Source organism: Nymphaea colorata, chromosome 2 (genome assembly GCF_008831285.2).
Source record: "Nymphaea colorata isolate Beijing-Zhang1983 chromosome 2, ASM883128v2, whole genome shotgun sequence".
In the NCBI taxonomy this organism is placed as follows: domain Eukaryota; kingdom Viridiplantae; phylum Streptophyta; class Magnoliopsida; order Nymphaeales; family Nymphaeaceae; genus Nymphaea; species Nymphaea colorata.
This window is the reverse complement of record NC_045139.1, coordinates 16087659-16109047: the sequence shown is the minus strand read 5'-3', so window position 1 is coordinate 16109047 and position 21389 is coordinate 16087659. Positions and strand designations below refer to the sequence as shown.

Genomic DNA, 21389 nt, shown 5'->3' with positions numbered 1-21389 from the left:
AATGCCAATGCCCGTCCATCACAAGACTGAGGTCGTCGCTCCAAAGCAAAAGCTATCAAGGACTACCTGTAGATAGAAAGAAGGGTCAGAATTCCTCTGAGTATGAGAAAATTCAGCCATGCATGGAACATGGCCCAAAATAATATTTAGTTTCGTAAACAATTCCAAAAAAGGCCTTATGAACTACAACCATAAGTTTTCCAAAACTTAGCACATATCAGAGTTACATCACATCATCAATGACAGAACGAGGTGTGCACAACCTCCAAAATTTCGTAGGTTTCCAACCGTGGTTCTCTGACAATGTCATGGTCATCGTGCCGAGCAACAGAAATCCCCGTGGGCACTCACGGGCAGAACAAAACATATCTTCACCAGGCGATCCAACGGATCGAGGGTACCTGAAGTGAAGCCTCCTGAGATATCCCAGATCGCCGCTGCAGCAGCATGGCCCCTCTAGGAACCCGGTTTGAGGGACCAGGAGATGTCTCTCCCAACACAGCAGCAGTACCCCGGGCCCTTGTGCCGCCCAATACCCTGTGGGCCCTCCAGTACAGCCAGAGGAGTGTGACCACTACCTCCCGGGACGAAACCAAACACTGGGCAAAACAGAAAGCTCGCACTCGCATAAACCATCGCACAAAGTCCACGTTTCGCCTTCGAATTTCAAAAGTGAGGGTTTGCCAATGCTAGACATCGTCTAGTACCTCTCACAGAAACCGCCCTTAGGCTCGGTTTCCCAGACAAAAACAATAAACCATTTTTTTGATAATGGCCTCCAAACATAGAAACAACATACAGACTATCACGCCAAAATTTCTCAAATAAAATAACCATTCAAAAGTAAGAGAATTTATACTTTAAATTCTTACAACGTGACTTTCCTCTTCAACTTTTCGAAATTGATTTCAGGACCATCTTTCTGAAATTTTAAACACCATTACGAGCATCAACGAGCAATAACACATAACTTTTCATGTGTAATTTATAAAACTACCCTTTGGCAATTTATAAAAACTTAAAGGGTATCGAAACGAAATTTCATATTAAACATCCGTTTCCTATTGAAAAACACTTTCGCAAGCCTCTTTTTGAAGAGGTTTTTAGCAAAAATGTTGCAGCATAGAAGTTATAAAATATATAACAGCTTATCTGAATATTTTGCTAATTAGTGGACCCGTTTTGAAATTTTTCCAACTTGATATAAAAATGAACCACGCTCGTTTTTCTTTCATTTCACCGCTTCGTTTTCTCTCTCCTCACGAGCCTCCTTCCTTTCGTTCAACCGACGGTGGCTTCCACCGTTCTTCCTCACTCAAAACCAGCGAAAAGCGGGACCATGGGGAGAGATCTGTCCTCCTCCCGCAAGCTCCAACGCTCTGGTTTCCCACCGCCGTCCGATGCTCTCAACCACCACCTCCTCCTCTGCTGCTCTCGTTTTTCAGCCCTGCCACCGTGAGGGAGACGACCTCCCCAAACCAGGCATGTCTCTCTCTGCTCCTCCTTCCTTGCGACGAGAATGAACCGGCAGCAAGGAGGACCCTGCTCTTCCAGGCGACAGGGAGAAACCGACTACAATGGGGGACGACATGAGGAAACCTGCCACGTCAAGGTCGTGTTCTCCAATTTCCCCCAAATCACCTCTGCAACATTCCTTGTTTTCCTTATGTCGATCAGAGCAGGCGTTGCTCTCTGTCGACGACACTGAGCAGAGTCTGCTTCTCCTTTTCTGTTGTTGGTTCGGATTCTTTAACGCATCCTTATTACAACTATACATACTTTGTTTAATGTTGGCTTAGTCTCGTTTTCTCACAAGTGAAATAAGCGAAATATAAGAAGAAGGGGAAAACAGCATGATACGAGTCATCGGAGAAGGTTCAATAACCCAACGAAGACTAACATACCTCACCCTTCATACCTCGCATGCTTCGATTTCTTTGAAAAGAACCATAACTTATAATACTATATTTCCATCCCAACATACACTAACTCATGCATAGATTCATATTTATGCATACAAATACAAAGGTCCAAGAAAGTCGGAGACGAATCGAAGAACATTGTGTAACATTAACATCATACAACGCCTCATGCATATGTTCATGTCTAGGCGTATACATTCATAAATCCACATTGCATATGTATGTATAAGAACTCAAAATATACAGGCTTCATGCTGCATTCATAACTGAAATTTCCCATACCTATCAAAGTCTGTCACAACCTTCTTGTTCCTCTTTCGCAGTCCCTTTTCTTGATCTTCTGATTCTTTTCCAGCGACCACCCACTTCAACCTCAACGAGAAAGAAAACAAGAATGAGGATGTCTCTCTCTCTCTTTCTCTCGAATCCTCTTGTTGCTGGACTCTCTAGTCGATGGCTGTAGCAATAAGGGATGATTATTTTTCAACCTCTCCCAAGGGAATGAATAACCCGTCAGTTTTTCTTTTCCCTTTCTTTCTCTCAAATTCTCAATTGTTGAGTTTTCTCTTTTATGAAGGCAGTAAAGAAAGGGTTAATTATTGTAAATCAGATTTAAAGAGCCCCCTTCACAACCCTTGTAACTGTCATACGAATTTCTTTTCGTTTCTTTTTTTCATTTCTTTCCATAGTTTCTCTCTTTTTCATTTAATTGGCAGTTTCCATTTCATTTTTGCAGTCATTTAAACCTACCGTTTATGATTTCCTGCTCATAATAACGTTCCCATAATTAAGGAAACTTAATAAAAATCGTGGGTCTTACACCAAGCGCGCGAGGAACCAAAGAGTGAAACGCAACGCGAGGAAGCAAAGCATGATACGCAGCTTAGCATAGAAAATTAATGCGCCAACGAAAACGAAAGGAAGAACTACTGATCATAAAACAGTGAGACGTCAACAGCAACAGTCACCGAAGTGCTCGAGGTTCCGTCCATGCATCATAAACCAGAAAGGCTCAATGAGGAACATGCACTTATAAAGCACCGCCAATCTCACGCCATCATCAACACTACCATGCTATGAAGGTACGTCTAGGAGGCCGAAACCCTTCCTCCGCCTTTAGAGTTCAAGGCTATTTCGAAACTTAGGTAGAAAGTGAGACGCCTGTTAAGAGTGTTGCAATCCAAAAAAATAGCGATGGCCGAACTTTTACCGGCCTGTTAGCTCCACCACCAACTATGCTATGCCGTCAATGTATCATAAATTTCATTGCTATCACCACCCACCACCCACTTTTGATCAGCGCAGAGACGCCATTAATTTCATTACGGCTGCTTCTTCTTCGACTGCAGCCACACGTTTCTGTAGGCCCGTTTGATGCCTTGGAAATATAGAAGCAAGGGAGACAACGAGATGCTGTTCATTTTCATGTAAACATAGATAAACGGTGTATATCATATGCTCTTAACAGAACATTGCATGCTAATCTCTTGATTGCTTAGCGCCATTCACGATGAGCGGATACGCTTTGACTGCATTTGGCAGCTGCCCGATTTGCAACAATAAGAGCCAAATGTTATGAGTCTGAATCATGATCACTGGCTAGCTACTAATCAAACGTGTGACTGGCTTTTGTAGAACTACTGCCTTTCTCGCTCGGGTGTACATCAAAAGTTCTGTTTTCGTTTTCTAATTGGTTTAAATTACTTTTCACGTTTATTTTTAAACTAGATAAAATAGGAAATGGCTTGCAAGGTGCTCTGTGCTGGAAAACAACTGAGACGGTGCTGGTACGGATATAGGAATAGTGCATTCCAGATTCATTAACATTGCTGTGCGGACTCTAGAACAGCGTCGTCAAACATAATGAATTAGAATGATCTTCCCTATGGCTGTCCCACTAGAGCACTAAAAATGGGAGCAACTGCACTAGTGTGCATGATTTGAGCGTTACATAATCCGTGGCAGCAGCGGCATCGAAGTGCCATTTCCGAATTCTCCAACTGGGCGATGAATCATTATCTCAAACAGGTGGCCTGCACAAAGGCACGAAACAGAGATCACCTTGGGGAGGCCAGCGACTTTCGCTTCAGCTGTGTGTTACGGATCACAACGAACGAAAGCAAATCTTCCAGAAATCAATACGGTCGCCGTTATGCCGTCAATATGTGCATCAGTGGACTTGCATTCGCAATGTTGATTGTTAATAGATTAAAACATGCATCGACATGTTATAGTTAACTTATAAAAGGGCCCTTTCTCTTTTCTTAACATAAAACCACTACCATGTCGTAACCTCACAATGCGTGCACTTGATACTGGATTCAACATCGAACGTATTACCAATATAATAAACATGACGCTATAACCAGAAACCAAATAATTTCATCACGTAAAACCATAGTCATCATAAACTAACAAGCATTCAATGCAATGGTGCTTCACATCGAGGTACATCTGGCTGCTTTTGAAGAGAGAGACATCGAGCTGATGTCTCTCCTGAACTCCCACCGCCACAACCAAGGTTCCCAATGAGTAGGGAACAAGGGGGACAACGAGATGCTGTCTCACCTCCTCCATTTTTCATGGGCGCTTAGCTTATTTCCTTTTTGCAGAAGCAGTGGAGTGTCTGATAGGATCAAATAAACACATTCATACATAGGCGATCGTAGAAGGATGGGCAAATAGATGTATAGACAAGTGGATGGCTTCAAAGAATTCAGAGCCTTGCCATTGAGTAATCCATGACGTCCACAACGAAATCTGCAACCGAAAACCGAGGATCAGAAATTTAAAAAAGGGAAACCAACATGGTTTATTACAGGAGTATGGGTCATTGCTTACCAGCATCCTCCTTTGTGAAGCAAAGAGGGGGAGTGATTCTGAAAACATTCCCGTGGAAGCCTCCTTTCCCGACTAGCACACCCATATCTGTTTCAAATTGAATAAGTTAACAACTGTAAATACAAGGGGTTAACTAATAGTGGAGTTGATGCCCATCGCCACAATTTGTGTGTGCGTGTGCACAAGAGAGAGAGAGAGAGAGAGAGAGAGAGAGAGAGACCTTTCATTTTATCCATAATATGCAATGTCTCAGCTTTTGCAGGAGTTTTAGCTTGGCGATCCGTGACAAGTTCAACACCAATCATTAGCCCGCGTCCCCTCACATCGCCGATTACTGAAACCATATCAAATCATAATGAGATGAAGCTTTTGCCGAACAATCCTGTTCAATTGGTTGGTACATTGTCTTCCCGGCGAAAATTTGTTCATGCGTTTCATTGGCACACGGATAAGAAGCTTAAGAGTTAAGACTGCAGTTGTAAAGAGAACTATTATTCTTCATCAGGAAAAGAAAGCCTTAGGAACTTACTTTCATACTTGTCCTGGAGGGACTTTAGGCGCTCAATTAAGTAAGATCCGACCACATGAGCATTTTCTTGAAGCTTGTCCTTCTCAATTGCTCTCAGAACAGCAAGGCCTCCAGCAGTGCATGCGGGATTCCCTCCGAAGGTATTAAAGTAGCTCCTTTGGGTTAATACCTGAGCAATTTCAGGAGTGGTAATCACTGCTCCAAGAGGAATTCCATTTCCAATTCCCTGTTCATTTCCACACAGGACACAGGGAACGCTTGCATTTAGTTAGAAGCCCAAGAGCCGAAAATCATAAGAAAAAAAAAACTGGGTCTTCAAGTCAAAATCTCAGCCCAAAAGCATGTCCAATTTGTACCTTTGCCATTGTGACGATATCCGGCACAACTCCATGGGATTCGAATCCCCAGAAGTGGCTACCGGTGCGGGCAAAACCAGCCTGTACTTCATCGGCTATACAGAGGCCGCCTGCTTTCTTGACCATGCCATATACTGCAGGAAGATATCCCGGGGCCAATTCAATTATACCACCTACGCCCTATGGAGAAAACATGCACAATAGAGTAAATACAGGGGAAAATATGGTCTAAGAGTAAGGATTTAACAGGGATATCAGGAAACAATAATAGTAATGAACAGAACATGCCTGTATTGATTCAGAAATGAATCCAGCAACACACCCGCAAGTTCCATAATCAATAATATCTTGAACATCTTGTGCATATTTGTCTCCATCTGAGCCAAAAACGCCCCTGTATGGGTCTGGGTTCAAGGCATGGTGCACACCACTCTGTTTCAAAGATTACGAAGACGCATAAGCACTTCGAACTTTTATGAACGCACGAAAAGCCAAATCAACTCCTTGATACACAAAGAAAGAAAATATCCAAAACATATGGCTATGGATGCATTTTGTGGAGACCCAAAGGGAACAAAGACAGAGAAAGCACAAAGAAACAATGATACTATAGCAAACAGGGGACGTACTTGTGCAGAAACATTGAATTTCCAGCAAGACTGGGCAGTTGCGCACATTGTTCCAGCTGCATTTCCGTGGTAGGCATTACGAAGTGATATAATATCATGATTACCAGTATACAGGCGTGCAATCATCATAGCAAGTTCATTCGCCTCCGTTCCAGAATTTGTGAAGAAAACAACCTGCACATCATGTGAAAAAGGCGTGTTAACTTTGACTACGGCAGTGAACTTAAGAAAATTTTTATAGAGTTAGAATATCGGACAGTACCTTTAGGTTTCCAGGAAACTTAGATGCTAATGCTTCAGCAAACTCCGCGACAGCATTATTAAGGTACAGAACTGTGGAGTGCTGCAAACGCCTCGTTTGGTTCACAATGGCTTCTACAACATCCGGATGACAATGTCCACAAGATACAGTAGCAATGCCCCCAAAAGCGTCAACATAGCGGCGACCATTTGCATCGAACAAATACTGCATCTTGCCTTCAACAAGATGCAACTGGAAACACATGATAAAGCATCCATCAGTATCTGCAGAAGCTTTAAGTATGACGTATTAAAGTGGAATGGTTTTGCCCAGATTTCCGCCCAACTGTTCTTCATAATCATTTTACTGATTTGAACCTTTTAATTCTGGTAAAAAGTTCATGAATAAAAGATGAAACGATTCAGTATGCGCATATTGTAGATCTATGTAAAACCATGGATCTACTGGTTTCCTGCAGAACAGACCCAGTGATAATGAAGGAAGAACTGAGAGGAAAAGAAAAGAAATTTCCTAGAGGTGATCAGTAGCGGCATCTAATTAGCAAGATCGTGCGGCCGATAATAGCCCAGAACACGATCACCCCCATTCGGTGGGGATTGACGCAGGACGTTATCAAATTTTCCCTCAATGTTCTTACTTGCCGATATTGGGAGATCCAATCTTTACCAGTTATTCCCTTTTCCTGTTAAATTTTGGAAGATGTTCATGGACGTGAACTGGAAATATACATACAGGGCACATCGCCACTTTAGATAAAAGTGGAAGAAAAATACAGGCAGACGTTTCCTAAAACGACGCCTGAAGAGGCACACGGGGAGCCAGCCTCAGATCGGCACCCTTCCAGTGTGTTCTCTCGCATGGCGCGACGCGGGAATTTTTTGTGACAGCGAACAGAAAGCGCGGTTTTTTTTGGAAGGAAAAAAAAAAACTTTATAACTGGGATTTTTCTTCCTTTTGATATCTTCCATAATTGGGACTTGGGTGGGTATCCAAGTTTTGATGCAAGTTAAAAACGCTATACGATGAACAATAAAGGCAGCCAGACCCTGAATAATTTCTCCATGGCCCACGTCAAGGGAGTGGACGGTCTTGATTTTTTACTGGTAAAAAGTTGCAGGTTAGGATGCAGGGACTGAGAAATTTTTTTTTTTTTTTCCGTCCGGTAAGTTGTTGTAGACGGGCATCTCGGGTCCGCACCTCCGTTGCCACGCGGTCCACCGCACCTTAACCCAAACTTTGAGAACCGCTTGGATTAACAATGCTGCCAAATTTTCTGTTTATCGAGAGGAAGAAGAAGGCGATTCATTGAAAACCTCGCTTTCTCCAGGAAATCGTGGGAGTGTAACTATTTTTTTAAACATATAACATATTAAAATAAGAAGGGAAGGTTACGTGGAAAATGATGACAAAATCGGGCAAACAAGGCTTTAAATTTGAAATCATTCTCCGATCGATCGTGTTGCTGTGGAGTCTTTTTCATGACGCGCGTTTTCTTTTTGACAAATTCAGAGAAAAAATGTGTGCAGTGTACCCTCACCAAAGGATCTGCGGAGACGGACGAAACGGAATTCCGGAGATACCGAATAATTCTAAACTTCATTTTACTTGTTTTATCTACTTGAAGCTTCGTAACCTAAACCAGAAGAGCAACGAGGATACCGAGGGATCTGATACAACACCATCCATCCCTCATGGCTGGAGCTTTTCAGCGCCGATGAAGATCGGGCGCCCAAAAGCGAAAGCAACGGCATGGACGACGACGACGATCGTTAAGCTAAGAAGATCGACTGTTCCACGGGGAAAACCAGCCAACAACGCACACATTCGTCACGGCTCCACTACATCCATCGCGGCTCCAATAAACGAGGAGAAACAAATCAACCGTCACGGAGCAAGTAAGCGTACAGCCCGAAAAGAAAAGAGAGAGCGAGAGAGAGAGAGAGCTTACGGGGTCCTTGTAGAAGTGGAAGACGGAAGGGCTGAGGAACTCCTTCCTGCGGCGGAGGATCTCCTCGGCGGGGGGCCCGTCGTAGGGAAGGGGCGTGTAGTCGAAGTCTGGCATCCTCGGGATTGCGTCGTCCAGTTCTCTCTGCGCGGCCTGGGAGAAGGACCTCGCGGCGTCCCGGTATCGACAGATTCGCCTGCCAAGAGGGACGATGTTCCTGCTGATCCTCTGCATTCTGGCGTCCTTCTGCTCTCGCTACCTTTGCTTAGGACGGGAAGGTGGGGGTTGGAGGCGGGGAAACGAGAATGGGAGCAAGAGAAGGAACAATGGCGGACTCAGAAGGAGAAAGGCGCTTGGGAAGGGGAAGGTGGTGGGAGAGAGATCCGTGTGATCGAACAGGCGGAGGGGACTGCTATTTATGGGCAACGAACGCTTTGAGAGATGGAGAGAAAAGAGGATGGCGAATAATTAAGAGAGAAAGACAGACAGACAGGGAAGGGAAGAGTTCCATTTCCTTTTCCTTTCTCGCAGTCGTCTCTTCTCTTCTATTCATTTACTTGTTTGTTTATTTATTTTCTATTCTACGGCTCATGGGATGACGTTTCTATGCATCGCCTTCTTCGCCGTCAAAACCTCCCGTCGGTGAACTTTCGATGGTTAAAAAATTTTCGGTCCGGCAACGCCAAAAATTTACATGAACATAACTAGTGAAACGCCAAACATTTCATCTGTATGCTCCCTAAAAAAAGAAGAGCCAGAGAGAAGGTTTCTGTTTTTAAGGGTGAACTGTTATGTTGTTTTCCGAGCCCTCGCCCTCGCTCCAGCGGAAATAGAGAGTCTGGTGGTTGTGGTTATAAAAAGGAGCCATTCTTTGCCGGCTTTTCTTTATTTATCAAATGGGCCCATTAACTTAAGGAGAGATTACTTAATCTTGGGTCCCTAGGTTTTCTCTTAACCTCCAAGAACCTTGAAACTACAAATCACTTTTTTAATATTTTATTGTGCTTCCGTAAGCCCTTACTACACAAGTTTAATCCTCACCTACCTAGACTCGAGTTGAAAGAAGTAACCGTAATTAAGTTCAACCAGCTCTGAAATACGGAAAATTTCTCCGAGAATCTGTTGGCTGAGGGTATTTTCGTGAATCGAATCCCGAAAAGATTGATATGAGGCTCGGTTTTTTATACAGATAAGCTAAGTACTTTAGTCAAAATGAAATTTAAAAAGACCTAAGCGAAAACTAACTTGACTTATCAAATCCGATCCATTGGCAACCCTACCGGAATTCTATCGGATTATCCGCAACTACGTGTGAAAAGACAAAAACACCCTTTCGAGTCCACAAAGAAACGAACACAGCCCACAGAAAGTGTTTTTCTAATTTGAAAATTCGTGTGGGGGCATGTGGAGTGCACGAGCCACCCAGGCAGCAAGTGGCGAGCGCCCGCACTCTGCCTTGGGAATCTTTGCAAAAATAAAATATCTATCTTGAGCGTAAACTAATCGGGGAACAATATTAACAAATAATTTGCCTTCTTCATTTGTTTGAGGATTGTGCACCAAAGTTGGACTTTGCGAAAATTGCATCCATATGGCGAGAATAGTTTTGATCAAGGCTCGGAGGTGTTTAAATTTATTGCATGGTATACAAGGAAGGGGTGGCTTCCACTCCGGTCATCACTGCCCACGTATGCACATTGACTGGTTATCTCTAACTTATGGCAAGATATAAAAGGTGGAATCTGAAACAAATTGCATGCAAGTAGGGACAGGGCAATAAATATATATGCTTCAGCGGTTGTTGGCCATCTTTTGAGGAAACACACTTTGTGTGTGTGCGTGTGTGCGTGTGTGCGCGTGCATGTACAACCATGCACAAGCCAAGCTCTTGCAGAAGTCTTTTTTTTTTTTGGGGGGGCTTAAAAACAGGTTGAAAAGTCCGTAAAAAAAAATTAATAGTCTAGGGCACTACATGTAGTAAGAAAAAAAAAAAGTGAAAGTTGACAGACTGAGGGCATACATATAAGAGTTTGTCCGCGCATGATACAAGAAGGTGGAATAAGTGGGTTATTTAATTTGTGTTATGCACTTCACATGGTTTTTAACTTTTTTTTGTCTAGAGAGGCATAGCAATAGTTGGTTGATATGGCATCAACCAAAGCCTCGATTATTGGTTCAATTTCTGTGGGCGTTATATTGAGGTGATAACAGCACTGCTGGATTAGTCGAAAACACCAAATGCGGCTGGCTGGCTCTGGCTCTAAACCCTAGGCCTAGAGAAAGCGAATGGAGGTTAGGGTGTCTTCCTTTCGAGGTAGTGGGATGAAATACTCCTTTCTTTCATTCAAAAGTGACCACCGTTTCTAAGTTATACATACATATATTTTTAAATTTATTTTGACATATTTTTGTGTGTATGTGAGTTAACTTACTAATTTGAGAAGAGAAATGACATGGATTTTCTGCTCACCTGACCAGGAAATTGGATCTAGGGCTTCAAGTAGTAAGGGGTTTGTCAGTTCAAGTTCAAGCTCAATACCTGGGGTGCAACTCTATGGGCACAATGTGGTAGGCTACTGCCTAGCCGCAGCTTTGCCATTGAACAAAAAGAAAAAAAAAGAAAACAAATAAGAACACGATAGAATGAATGAGACAAAGAAGGAAAGACGGTCATGAACGATGAAAAATCGATAAGATTCAACATTTTCAAGAAGCAAAGAAAAAAAAAAAGATTGATTATGTAAGAAGCATGGAAAACAGTAGCAGCAGCAAGCATAGGTTAAGCCATTTTACAAGGAGGCCCGAATAGTATTTTTGAAAATTCTCAAGGGACCCAACAATACTTTTCAAAATTTTTATACATGCCAATGCCAAGTTAAAAATTTTCAAAAATATAAACATATATATGTATATTTTCCCCCAGAAAAGAGAACAAAGCCAAGTCTATGTATCTTCAGCATGGGAATTCTTGGACGCATCAGTAAGGTTGGTACGTCTTATCGATTCGGCATGTTTCGTGTGGCTTTGAAAATGTCATTTGTCTCAACAACCTTTCGATACCATTAATATTGCTCACTCAATGCTATGGCCAATTATAGAAAACTATAAAAGTTAAAAAAATAAATAGCAAAGCCTTTCTAATTTTATATTTCATGTGCTTAGCAATTAGGATATGGAGGCGTATGTGTAACAAGTACGTATACACATGGTAGCCATGAATATCCAAGTACATATTAAGTATTGGAAGCACAAATCTAATCGAGGACATGATCATGAAGATTCACGTTAGTGAATCTAACCGATTTTTGAGTTAGGTTCACAGGACTAAACATAGGAGATTTAATGCAAATTCACCTGTATAGCTTTGTGGCAGAAAAAAAAAAAAGCTTTATAAAAACAAGTAGTCATAGCTTATTGCATACACAAGAACAAAGTTTGTTTTCAATAACATCTTAGATATATATTCATTCTGCAGGGTTGCTTTCATTTGAGCATTAGAAACAACATATGAATGTTTTATGAATCTGTCTCAAAATTGAGGTACATTCATGAAAAACAACATCTGAGTGTTGCATTAATCTACTGTGATTTCAGGGCAGATTCATTGAACTCACATGTTTTGCCTAATGCCCAAAAGGGTTTTCCAATATATATATATAAAAGAACTTTAAGAGCAAGTACATAGCTAAGTGGATCATCCACACAAACTTTAAAGTTTGCTTTCAACCAATCCACCAAATTTTTTTTTAGTTCACCAAATCTCAGTTTGGCGAGAGGAACAGTTCGCAACTGTTCCACTAATATGACCCAAACATTGGGGGAGATTCATAATTTGTTTTGTTATGAACCTGCCCCAACTTTTGGGCTATATTCATGGAACGTTCTAGTTAGCAAATGGGCCCCAAGGGGCTTGATTAAAATCTAATCCTATTTTATAGCATTATGTTAAAGGTGGTAGCCAGCAGACATACTGGAAAACCATATACATATTATATGGTACTCCACAAGTATATTGCACATTGCATACTGGAAAATCCAAGAAGAGGTTCAAGACATAATAATTCGATGGTGTTAAGTGACTTTAACAAGAAAACAGGTTCTTTGCTTGCCAAGAATAAACCGCCGTGTTGAATCTACTTTTCTTCTGTCAAGCGCACAGCGCAGGAGCTCATCACTGCACTTACATAAACATAAGCCGAGTTAATATAAAGGCATCGTCAAGTTGCTTTGCTCGTGAAGAAGAAGAAAGAAATTAGCAAGGAAGGAAAACGATGAGGAAGTAGCGTCTAACAACAACAAGGCAACCTTTTCATTGGATTGTGGCAGACAATCAATGGAGAATGGAGTGGGTGTGGGCTGTCATAGACTTCCAATGCACATATTTAATCCCAGGTGGTGTGGGTTGTTGCATCATCCAAGCACAAGAGAACATAAAAAAAAAAAAAAGTTCTTGTGTTCTACTCCATTGTTGTGACAAATATGAATTTGTTTAATACAATGAGTGGATCAACCATGTCTTAATTCTCTTTTTAATTTGTTTGATTTCGCCGTCAACGTGGATCCCGATGCCCATTGGAATTTGTTCCTAAATTTCGTCGAGGTTTATTAATAATTAATGCCCAAGACCCGGTGATGATGCACAAAGCTTTTTTTGCCTACCAAAGTAGATTAATTTAATTCCCATGTTTTGGGCTTATCAACTTGGAGGTCATTAGGTGGTCTTTGCTGAACAAATTGCCCACAAAAATGTTGGAATGCTTTGATATATTGGGGAATGATGTTAATCTAAAACATTGTCTTTTTTTTTTTTTTATGTTCAACCTAAGGTTGGTGGTATGCCTGAGTATTGTATGAACTTTTGACCTTCTTCAACTTGATAGTCTTTTAATTCGGGCTCCTCACCACCACCAACTATCCGACCAAGTTGGTTGGTAGGAGTTCCTTGCGCCCACCTCGTGACATCTTCAGCAGATCACGTCTTACATTCTCTTCTTCTCCAGATAAGGAGGAAGTCGGTATATTTTAGCACCGGTGGTGAAGGCGGGCAATTGCCCACACCAGTCCCAAATCGTCTATATTACATCTGTTTAATACATATTATTCTCCATCCATCCTTTTATTATGAAACCACGATTATAGAGTCCAAAGGCGCAAACAAACAGACTAAAATTGATTTCTACTTTTACATCGCACCAAGGACAATGATTTATTTTTCATATTAGTTACCAACATGACCTCCTTACAATAATTCCTTTAGCACCACATACAAATGTCGACATGCTTTCTTAGAAAAGAAAAGAAAAAAAAGTAATGAAATAAATGATCACGAGGCGCCTTTCATATCATATCACCGACAAGATATTTCGTTTCCAAAAACTGTGGCCACGATCTCTACTCTTTCCTTTCTTTACAAACTCTTTCGACGGCTAAGACACGCCCAAAAGAAAACTATGAAGTCAGAAAGAATCCACATACATGAAAATTGAATTACCAAACTTTACTTTATGCATGACGGACGGTTAAATATATATACAGTATTTTAAACATTTAGTATTAATTTACAGCATTTTGTAATTTTTTAATATATAAAAAAAAACAATTTCTGATTAGATGGCTGCGTAATTGACTTGAGCAACATCCACCTGTGATGCCGTGATCAGCTGTTGTACTTCACTAGCGGACGGCGCATCCACCTCAGCGTCATGCCGGAGAATTTTTTGTTTATTGGTTAATAAATATATATATAAAGAAAAAACTTAAACTGGAGCCGCAGGTCCCGAGAAAGCGTCGCCCCCCGCTCGCTGGGAAGCGAGTGACGCAATCAGTGACGCAATGCTCTCAATATCAACGATAAGGACAAGGGCGGTGACGATGGCGCTGACGCCATTCGAACCTCGCTGTCCTACTCTCGCACATGTGACCAAATTCGGCCCCAGCCGGACCTGTTTGCCCGGCGGTCAAGCGCATGTCAATTGTTTGAAAATATATAAATTTTTTTTTTATGTCATTTAATTGAAGGGTAGTAATTTATGGGTGAGCAACAATCTCTATCCAGATTCTCTTCGACTCTCTTCTGGGGAAAAATTAAAGAGACGAAGAAATCAAAAGTGGTGCGGGGGATCCCACTTAGACTTATATAAATTGGGTTTTACTTTACCAACCATTAAGATCGCTCATATTTGGGTTGGTGCGCTGGGAGACCCTGTTGTTGTTCTCGTCCGCGAGGCGATCATCATCACCACTTGCGCGAGGAAGAGGAATTCAGCTGCTCGTTCTTCCCGCCAAGGTTTAGGGTTGCTTCAACGCCAATTTGACCAACTACACCACCGAAACTATTGAAAGACTTGTCACTTTTTGGCAGCTGGGCCGCCTATACATTAGGATGGTCATCGTGCTTCCGCTGCAGTGCTCGCCAACACACACTTAGATCATACATACATACACACACATATATATATATATATATATATATATATACTAAGTGAATATTGATTTTGATTCTTCGGAGTTATACTCAACTTATAAGAGCAGCCTGATCTATTAGGATGGACGGTTTAAAAAAACACAAAAAATGTGTAAATTAATATTAAATAACAAAACTCACTTTTTTTTTCAACAATCCATCGTAATGGATCAAACAACCCTCGTGAATGGGTCTATGCTTGAACTTGAGAATTTGTACTGACTTGGTTAAAGCATCGACACGATAATGAGCAGTACCAATTTCAAGATGCATCGCAATAAATAATCAACTTTCCTTGTATGAAGTTCATATACATACCTCTCAACCAAATGTCTTCTTTAATTGCCTAAATGATTGTCATATACTCAACAATGCAACAATAGACTGTAAAGTAGCTTTCGAGAGAGAACAAAACTGGTAAGTGACCTCTTCCTATCAAAGTTACCAACATAATTTCAAGTATTTGAGAATCCATTTCACTGCTTGCCAAGTATCGCTACCAACCACTTAGGAGAATCAGCGCAATTCATTGCTTGTGAATATGATGAGGACTCTCAGTTGACAAATGAGTCTGCAAAATATCTCTCATTTGCCAGAATTTAGCAGTAACCGTACTCTTCTGTATGCTCATGAACTTCATCATGAATGTGAAGCTGCACTGAAGGTGCTTTTGAAGAACTGATGATGACTGATCATGGGTTGGAAGTTCAAATTCAAAATTTATAAAATGTAGACGTGTTCAACCTTTTGATGTAATAAGAATGATTCATCATAAATTATATCTCTACTGATAATAAGTTTGGGAGATTCACAACCAACACAACAAAACTTATATCATTTTACTCCAAATGCGTGATCAAGAAAAACACACTTTTCTTTTTATGTAAGGGCATATATGTCATTTTATACAAATGCGGGTTTGCTCTAATCCTTATGTTTTGAGGATGGCCGCCGCTTGAGAGTGTCTGTTCTGTGTGTGTTCATAAAAGAGAGAGAATACAAGAAATGTGTGCGACCGTGGACGTAGGAGATTATTGCTCCGAACCACGTAAATCGTTGTCTTCTTCCTTGTTGCTTCTAACCCCCTCTTAAAAGTGCGAGAGGAGAGTTTATTCTGTGTTGTTCTTAACAACTTTGTAGCTATAGGCTGAAGTTGACCACGATCAACATAAACATACGCGGTAAACCAAATACCGCTTCAGCTAAGTACCTGCAATTATTTTCATGAAGAAATAAGATTCTTCTTCAAATGAAGGACATACCTCACATTTGTTAGTATTCTACACGCATATTAATTTTAACAGTGCCTTTACCAATAATTTTACAAGGTGCATTTATTAGCTAGGAATTATAAAATTTAGTAACAGAGAAAAAAAGGGTTGAATTCCAGGCAAAGCCTTCGCTAGTATCGACAGGAACATGATTCGGTTCATGCAAACGCTTATGCTTGTTCGAGCATGAACACATGTTGGCCAATTTCTCTCAGCAAGCTGCATTTATGTAACTGCCTCGAGAATCGTCCTGTTTTGATATTGTCGTCCTCATAAATATGTCGTGAGAAGAAGAGTGGAGTGAGTCGGATGCATATCTTTCCAAACACTACAATAATTCTCGTGTTCACATTTAGCAACACTGGTTTCATGTGAGGTGAGCAATTCGTTGTAGATGGGGGCACAGGCTTTTCGTTTCTCAAGGTGAAGGAAAAGTAGCGAATCGCCAACACCGTGGGGGTTTTCCCCCAAATCATTGATTTCTCGTGATTTTCCGGTGACCTACCGGTTGCTATTCCATCAGATCGGTGCGGGTACGCCTCTCTCTATTTCTTTCCCCCAAAAACGTCAATAATGTGGATTGTATGAGGACGCGATCTTCCCTAGCTCTTCTAGTTCTCTGCGTGTGATCTCTTCACAGTCTGGCTGACTCTCCAGGTCTCCCTTTTTCCATTTTCAATCTTCCTTCTTGCAATCCTTTCACGTCAATAAAATCATGTGAGGATTTCTACAGCGTTATCATAGGTTTTCAAGTGGCGGACAATTATTCTTTGCAATGGTTGATATAAGATTATTCTAAAGTACTGATTATAAATCATACAAAGCCGATTTTCTGAAGACTTAGCCTTTCTCGAAAGAAGATTAGCTTTTCATAAGATTTTGAGTGCTGTTGACAACCAAATTCCTTTTATGGATCATATGTGGGTTGCCCTCTGCCATTGGCGTAGATGAAAATCTGGCTGAAGTGGCCCTCCTGCAACTTCTTTTTATGCATATGTGGCTCTAATTTGGCCCAGACTATTGTGCTTTCCTAATTTCCGCTTTCCAGTACTTGATCAAAATCTAGTAGCAATTGCATGTTTATTTACTCCCAAATGATTTGTTCTAACAGCATGGTTTTGATTGAGATTCTTGTTACATTGCAGCCGCTATATAACAAATTTGATAGTGGGATTTTTCTTTTTTTGTTATTCCTGGATTTCCTATTGATGAGTTGGCTGCGGAGAAGTATCCGAAATCCCAGTCTAGAGACAGTTGTGAGCGAAGAACGGATTACATGCGACTGTGACAGGAAGTTCTTTGTTTACAATGGGTTGCCTTTGAGACTATTCACTGTCTATGCATTCAATCTCACCTCTGCTGATGAAACTTGCCAGGACAGATGATGTGATAGGGCCTTTCAAACTTATTTTCCTGAGTGGAAACTCCCATGATGGAACTCGTGATGCTCTCCAGGTGAATATGTGACTTGTGGTCTTGCAGTGAAGAATCTTATGATTCTGTCTTTGCTGGTTTTCGTTTTTTTCTTGTTTGTAATTTCAGTTTATATTTGTAATTTCAGTTTATATATATATAATTATATATATATATATATATATATATATATATATAAACTGAACCATGAATCTCTCCATCATTGTGATTTCTCTCTCCCCAACTCACTCGCTCTCTATCTCTCATGGTGGCCTCCACACCAGTGCCTCTCTTACAATGCCCTTCTCTCCCTTTGCCGCTGACGCTCTCACTCCCCCACAGACATTTTAAAATTTTTAAAGTCGCAGGAACTTATCTAAACAAGCAAAAGCGCTTAGCTAAGCTTGTACCCTTTAAACTTTGAAGAACATTCCTATATTCAAAATTTCAAAATGCACACTAAGTAGATGATTAAAATGAATCACTATTGGTGCAATCAATTGCATTTAGCGTTCCTCTCCTGAGATACCTTTTATTTAAACCCCCTTAATGCGATCAATCAAACAGTCAGGAATCTCATTAGATGGCAGTCAATAACATTTAAACTCTTAAAATCACATAACCTTATCTAAAGATGCAGAGACGCTTATCTAAGCATGCAGCCTTAAATTCCAGAAACTACATACGTCACGTTTCTATATTTCAAAATTCAAAATGCAGATTAAACTGATCCTTCAAAAGAAATGAAAGCGAAAGATATAATGTTGGTGGAAACCACCAGTGGTGGCCGCCCATGCGTTGTCGCTGATGTGGGCGATACAATCCAATTTTTCTGGGACACATTCACAAAACACTACTGCTAATTTTTGGTGGTCTTCATACCTAGTGATCCAGAACCAGAATTGTTATAAACGATGTGGAGACGACCATTATTGGTGGTCAGTCCACACTGTAACTTTGAATGTGAAGATCGGTCATGGTGCTTGCCCACATCCCTCTACCCTTAGTCAGAAATGGGGCAGATCAATTGATCTGGGTGGAGCAGCAGAACTGCAGCATTTCAAGGAGAGAATTCAAGGAGAGAAATATGGTAGAGAATTAGATGGAAGGGTGAGACGAAAGGGTGGAGAAGACGAATTTGGGACACAATGGGATCCTAAGGGCCTCCTGGACACTTTACCTGTGTTGTGAGAACAAATTGCTTACTGAAGAAAGGATGAAAAGATTTGGCTTCTCTTAGCTTCCATATGTGCATTGTGTCAACAAGCTGAAGAGACTCTTGATCATCTTTCTTCAGATGCAAGTGGGGCGTGTCAGGTGCTTGCCAGCATGAGGATTCAAATATGAATGCCGCAAGCGGACAGGACACAGGTTCCGAGCCAAAGCAATTTGGAAATGTCGGAAGAATTCCATGCGTGCAAATGGTGGAAAAGGAGAAACTCGTCCAAGCATGGGGATAGAGATGCGCCTGGACATGGTGAAATAGGGGCTTGGACTTCTATGTCAGCAGATGATACTGAAAATGGAATGGGATGACAGATCAAGGCAAGCAATAGAGACCTGGCTGAAGCTGGTACCAAATGGGGATCTTGACGAAAGAATTAAAATTGCATGTTGTCAGTTGGCAGCAGGATGGCAGTCGTGGAACGGCGGGCTTAGTCAGAGAACACGATGGGCACCTTCTCTATGGAGTAATTAACTGGAAATCGGACATTAATCTATGCAAATGCTTGAAAGCAGTCAAGAACGCTGGAAAGCTGAATGGCAAGGTGCTGCTGCAGAGTAACAGGAACAAATGCAGGAGAAGAGTTAACACAGCCATTTGGAGTGACTTTGCAGCAGAACTTTCATATCCTCTACGATCTTAGGAAGAACCTCGTCACCTTCACGCCTGCTCAATGCAATAAATCATGAGGGCTCCACATCTTTTCAATTCCCTTTTGTGCTTATTAATTTGTTAATTAGGGCTTTTCTATCATTGTGACTCGTGACGCATGAGATTTTATTTACTGGGAGAAGTACGCAACTTAAACCCTCAAAAGCGTTTTTTCCCCTTTGGGAGATCATGAGGCTAAAAATGTGGGGGGCATAACCTTCACTAATTTTGCTAGAATGTATATAGAAGATGAGGGTCAGCACCCCAAAAATGTGCAGGGTGAAAGAAGGAGCAAGACTAATCTCTGGAACTGAACCCAAGCAAATGTCAAGAGCAAAATTCTTGTTATGGTCTCCACTGGTGAACTCCTCAATTGTCTGTCAATGATGAAAAGAGCTTACGGCTGGAAGTTAATCTGCAACTAATTAGTTTCCTGTATAGTCGTCCGGAATTTTTCTAGCTGAAAGCCTTGCAGTATTCTGCAAGAGGCCACAAGAATCTGAAGTCGGGGATGTACCCAAAGCATCAGATCAACTTGATATCATTTATGTTATAAAACGCCTACTTTATTCACTAATATTTGCTATTACATGTATTAATTTAGCAATCAAACCCCTCTAGCTAATACATATCTCCCTCACTATAAGCAAGCTCTCTCTTGATCAGTTGGCACAGCAAAGCAAACACTTGGGTGTCTTTCTGCCGTATCGCCAGCACCAGCAACATTTGCACCTGTAGTTGCAGTCCCCTTCAACAAAATCAAATCACCGTCAGTTACCACCATAACCTCACAGCTTTACTTTACTCATCTGCATGCGGAAATTTCAATATATTCTACACATACTTTCTTTTGTTCAATTACGGAGGGACAAGATCATCATGTGCTTTTTACACATTAAGATATACACATATATGAATAAAATATTATAAAAGCTAGCGCGTCAACATGACCACAGAGCGAAAAAGAGAACCTGCAGCAAAGGGACCACTGTCCAGTTCTGCGGCGTTTGTTGCATTAAGCCGAGGGGCAGACAGTTTATGAAGAAGCATAGCGGAGGGGACAGCCATGGATGTGGGCACCATCGCCATGGAAGAAGCAAGAAGGAAGATGCACAGCAAGAAAGCCTGAGTCCTACCCATGTTGGTGTACGCTCTCCTGCCACACCACACCCTTAGTTCATGCCTCTATTCCCCTATTTATACTTGCCTTTTCATGCACGCATTAGCAACCAAAACCAAAAGTAGCTCGCACCCGGAAAGAAAAATTTCCGGTACAGCTAATCTGGCTTCGCCTTCAATTCAATTCAATAGCTTGACGCAATCGTCACTTTTTCTTTCAACCAAAAACCCCTGTTGATTCGCAGCCGTGTGCACTTTGTGACGTCAAGTGAAAAATCCGCATCGGTTTGCTCTGTTTCAAAACGAAGAAGGGATAATGCCATTCTGTATGTGAATGTGCCTTGTTCCTTCCCCATGGCAGAGGCATCGGTTAATGCTCTTACGATACCAATGCATGATCCTCATATGGAATGGAATAAGCATATGCTTATTGGCCGGTATAGCACCAAACAAACTCTGTTTTCTTAACCCTCTCGAGCTCTACGCACTTCTTGTCTTCTCGAGCGATGCTGACAATATTCTAAGCAACCTTCCCATGCTGTTTCCAACTTCTAAACAAAAGTTGGCAGCATTGATGTCGCTGCAAACGCTAGCTAGGTTTGGAAATGGTTCCGTATTTGGAATCCAAATCTGTCTAGTAATTGAATTTAAAATTTCACAGGATTTCTTTTTCCAGTTTCACTAATATCCGGTTTTGTTGAACATCAGAATTCAACTAATTGTGAGAATACGAGTTCGTATTTCTTCGGAAGCTTGAAATGGA

At 41.3% G+C, this 21389-nt stretch overlaps 1 protein-coding gene and 1 long non-coding RNA gene across 2 annotated transcripts; both read right to left on the bottom strand.

Annotated features, from left to right (window-relative positions):
* Positions 1-4284: 4284 nt before the first annotated feature.
* LOC116248525 (alanine--glyoxylate aminotransferase 2 homolog 3, mitochondrial-like) lies at positions 4285-9009 on the bottom strand. The gene is made up of 9 exons (XM_031621372.2): positions 8488-9009; positions 6540-6770; positions 6278-6451; positions 5937-6080; positions 5649-5828; positions 5293-5518; positions 4984-5097; positions 4764-4850; positions 4285-4682 (listed from the first exon to the last, which is right to left on the bottom strand). Exons 1-9 carry the CDS (start codon positions 8716-8718, stop codon positions 4639-4641), a joined length of 1431 nt encoding a protein of 476 aa, XP_031477232.1. The 5' UTR covers positions 8719-9009; the 3' UTR covers positions 4285-4638.
* Positions 9010-17760: 8751 nt separating this feature from the next.
* Positions 17761-21302, bottom strand: LOC116246778 (uncharacterized). The gene is made up of 2 exons (XR_004170752.2): positions 20479-21302; positions 17761-20255 (listed from the first exon to the last, which is right to left on the bottom strand). It is a non-coding gene; the product is annotated as an uncharacterized LOC116246778 (long non-coding RNA).
* Between the last annotated feature and the right edge of the window lie 87 nt (positions 21303-21389).

Bases quoted from the DNA above. Each gene is read 5' to 3' on its own strand.
- LOC116248525 (XM_031621372.2), bottom strand. From the start codon at position 8,718: ATGCAGAGGATCAGCAGGAACATCGTCCCTCTTGGCAGGCGAATCTGT. The intron at 6,081-6,277 runs GTACGTCCCCTG...TCTTTGAAACAG, and splicing joins AATTCAATGTTTCTGCACAA to AGTGGTGTGCACCATGCCTT. The intron at 5,098-5,292 runs GTAAGTTCCTAA...ATATGGTTTCAG, and splicing joins CCTCCAGGACAAGTATGAAA to TAATCGGCGATGTGAGGGGA.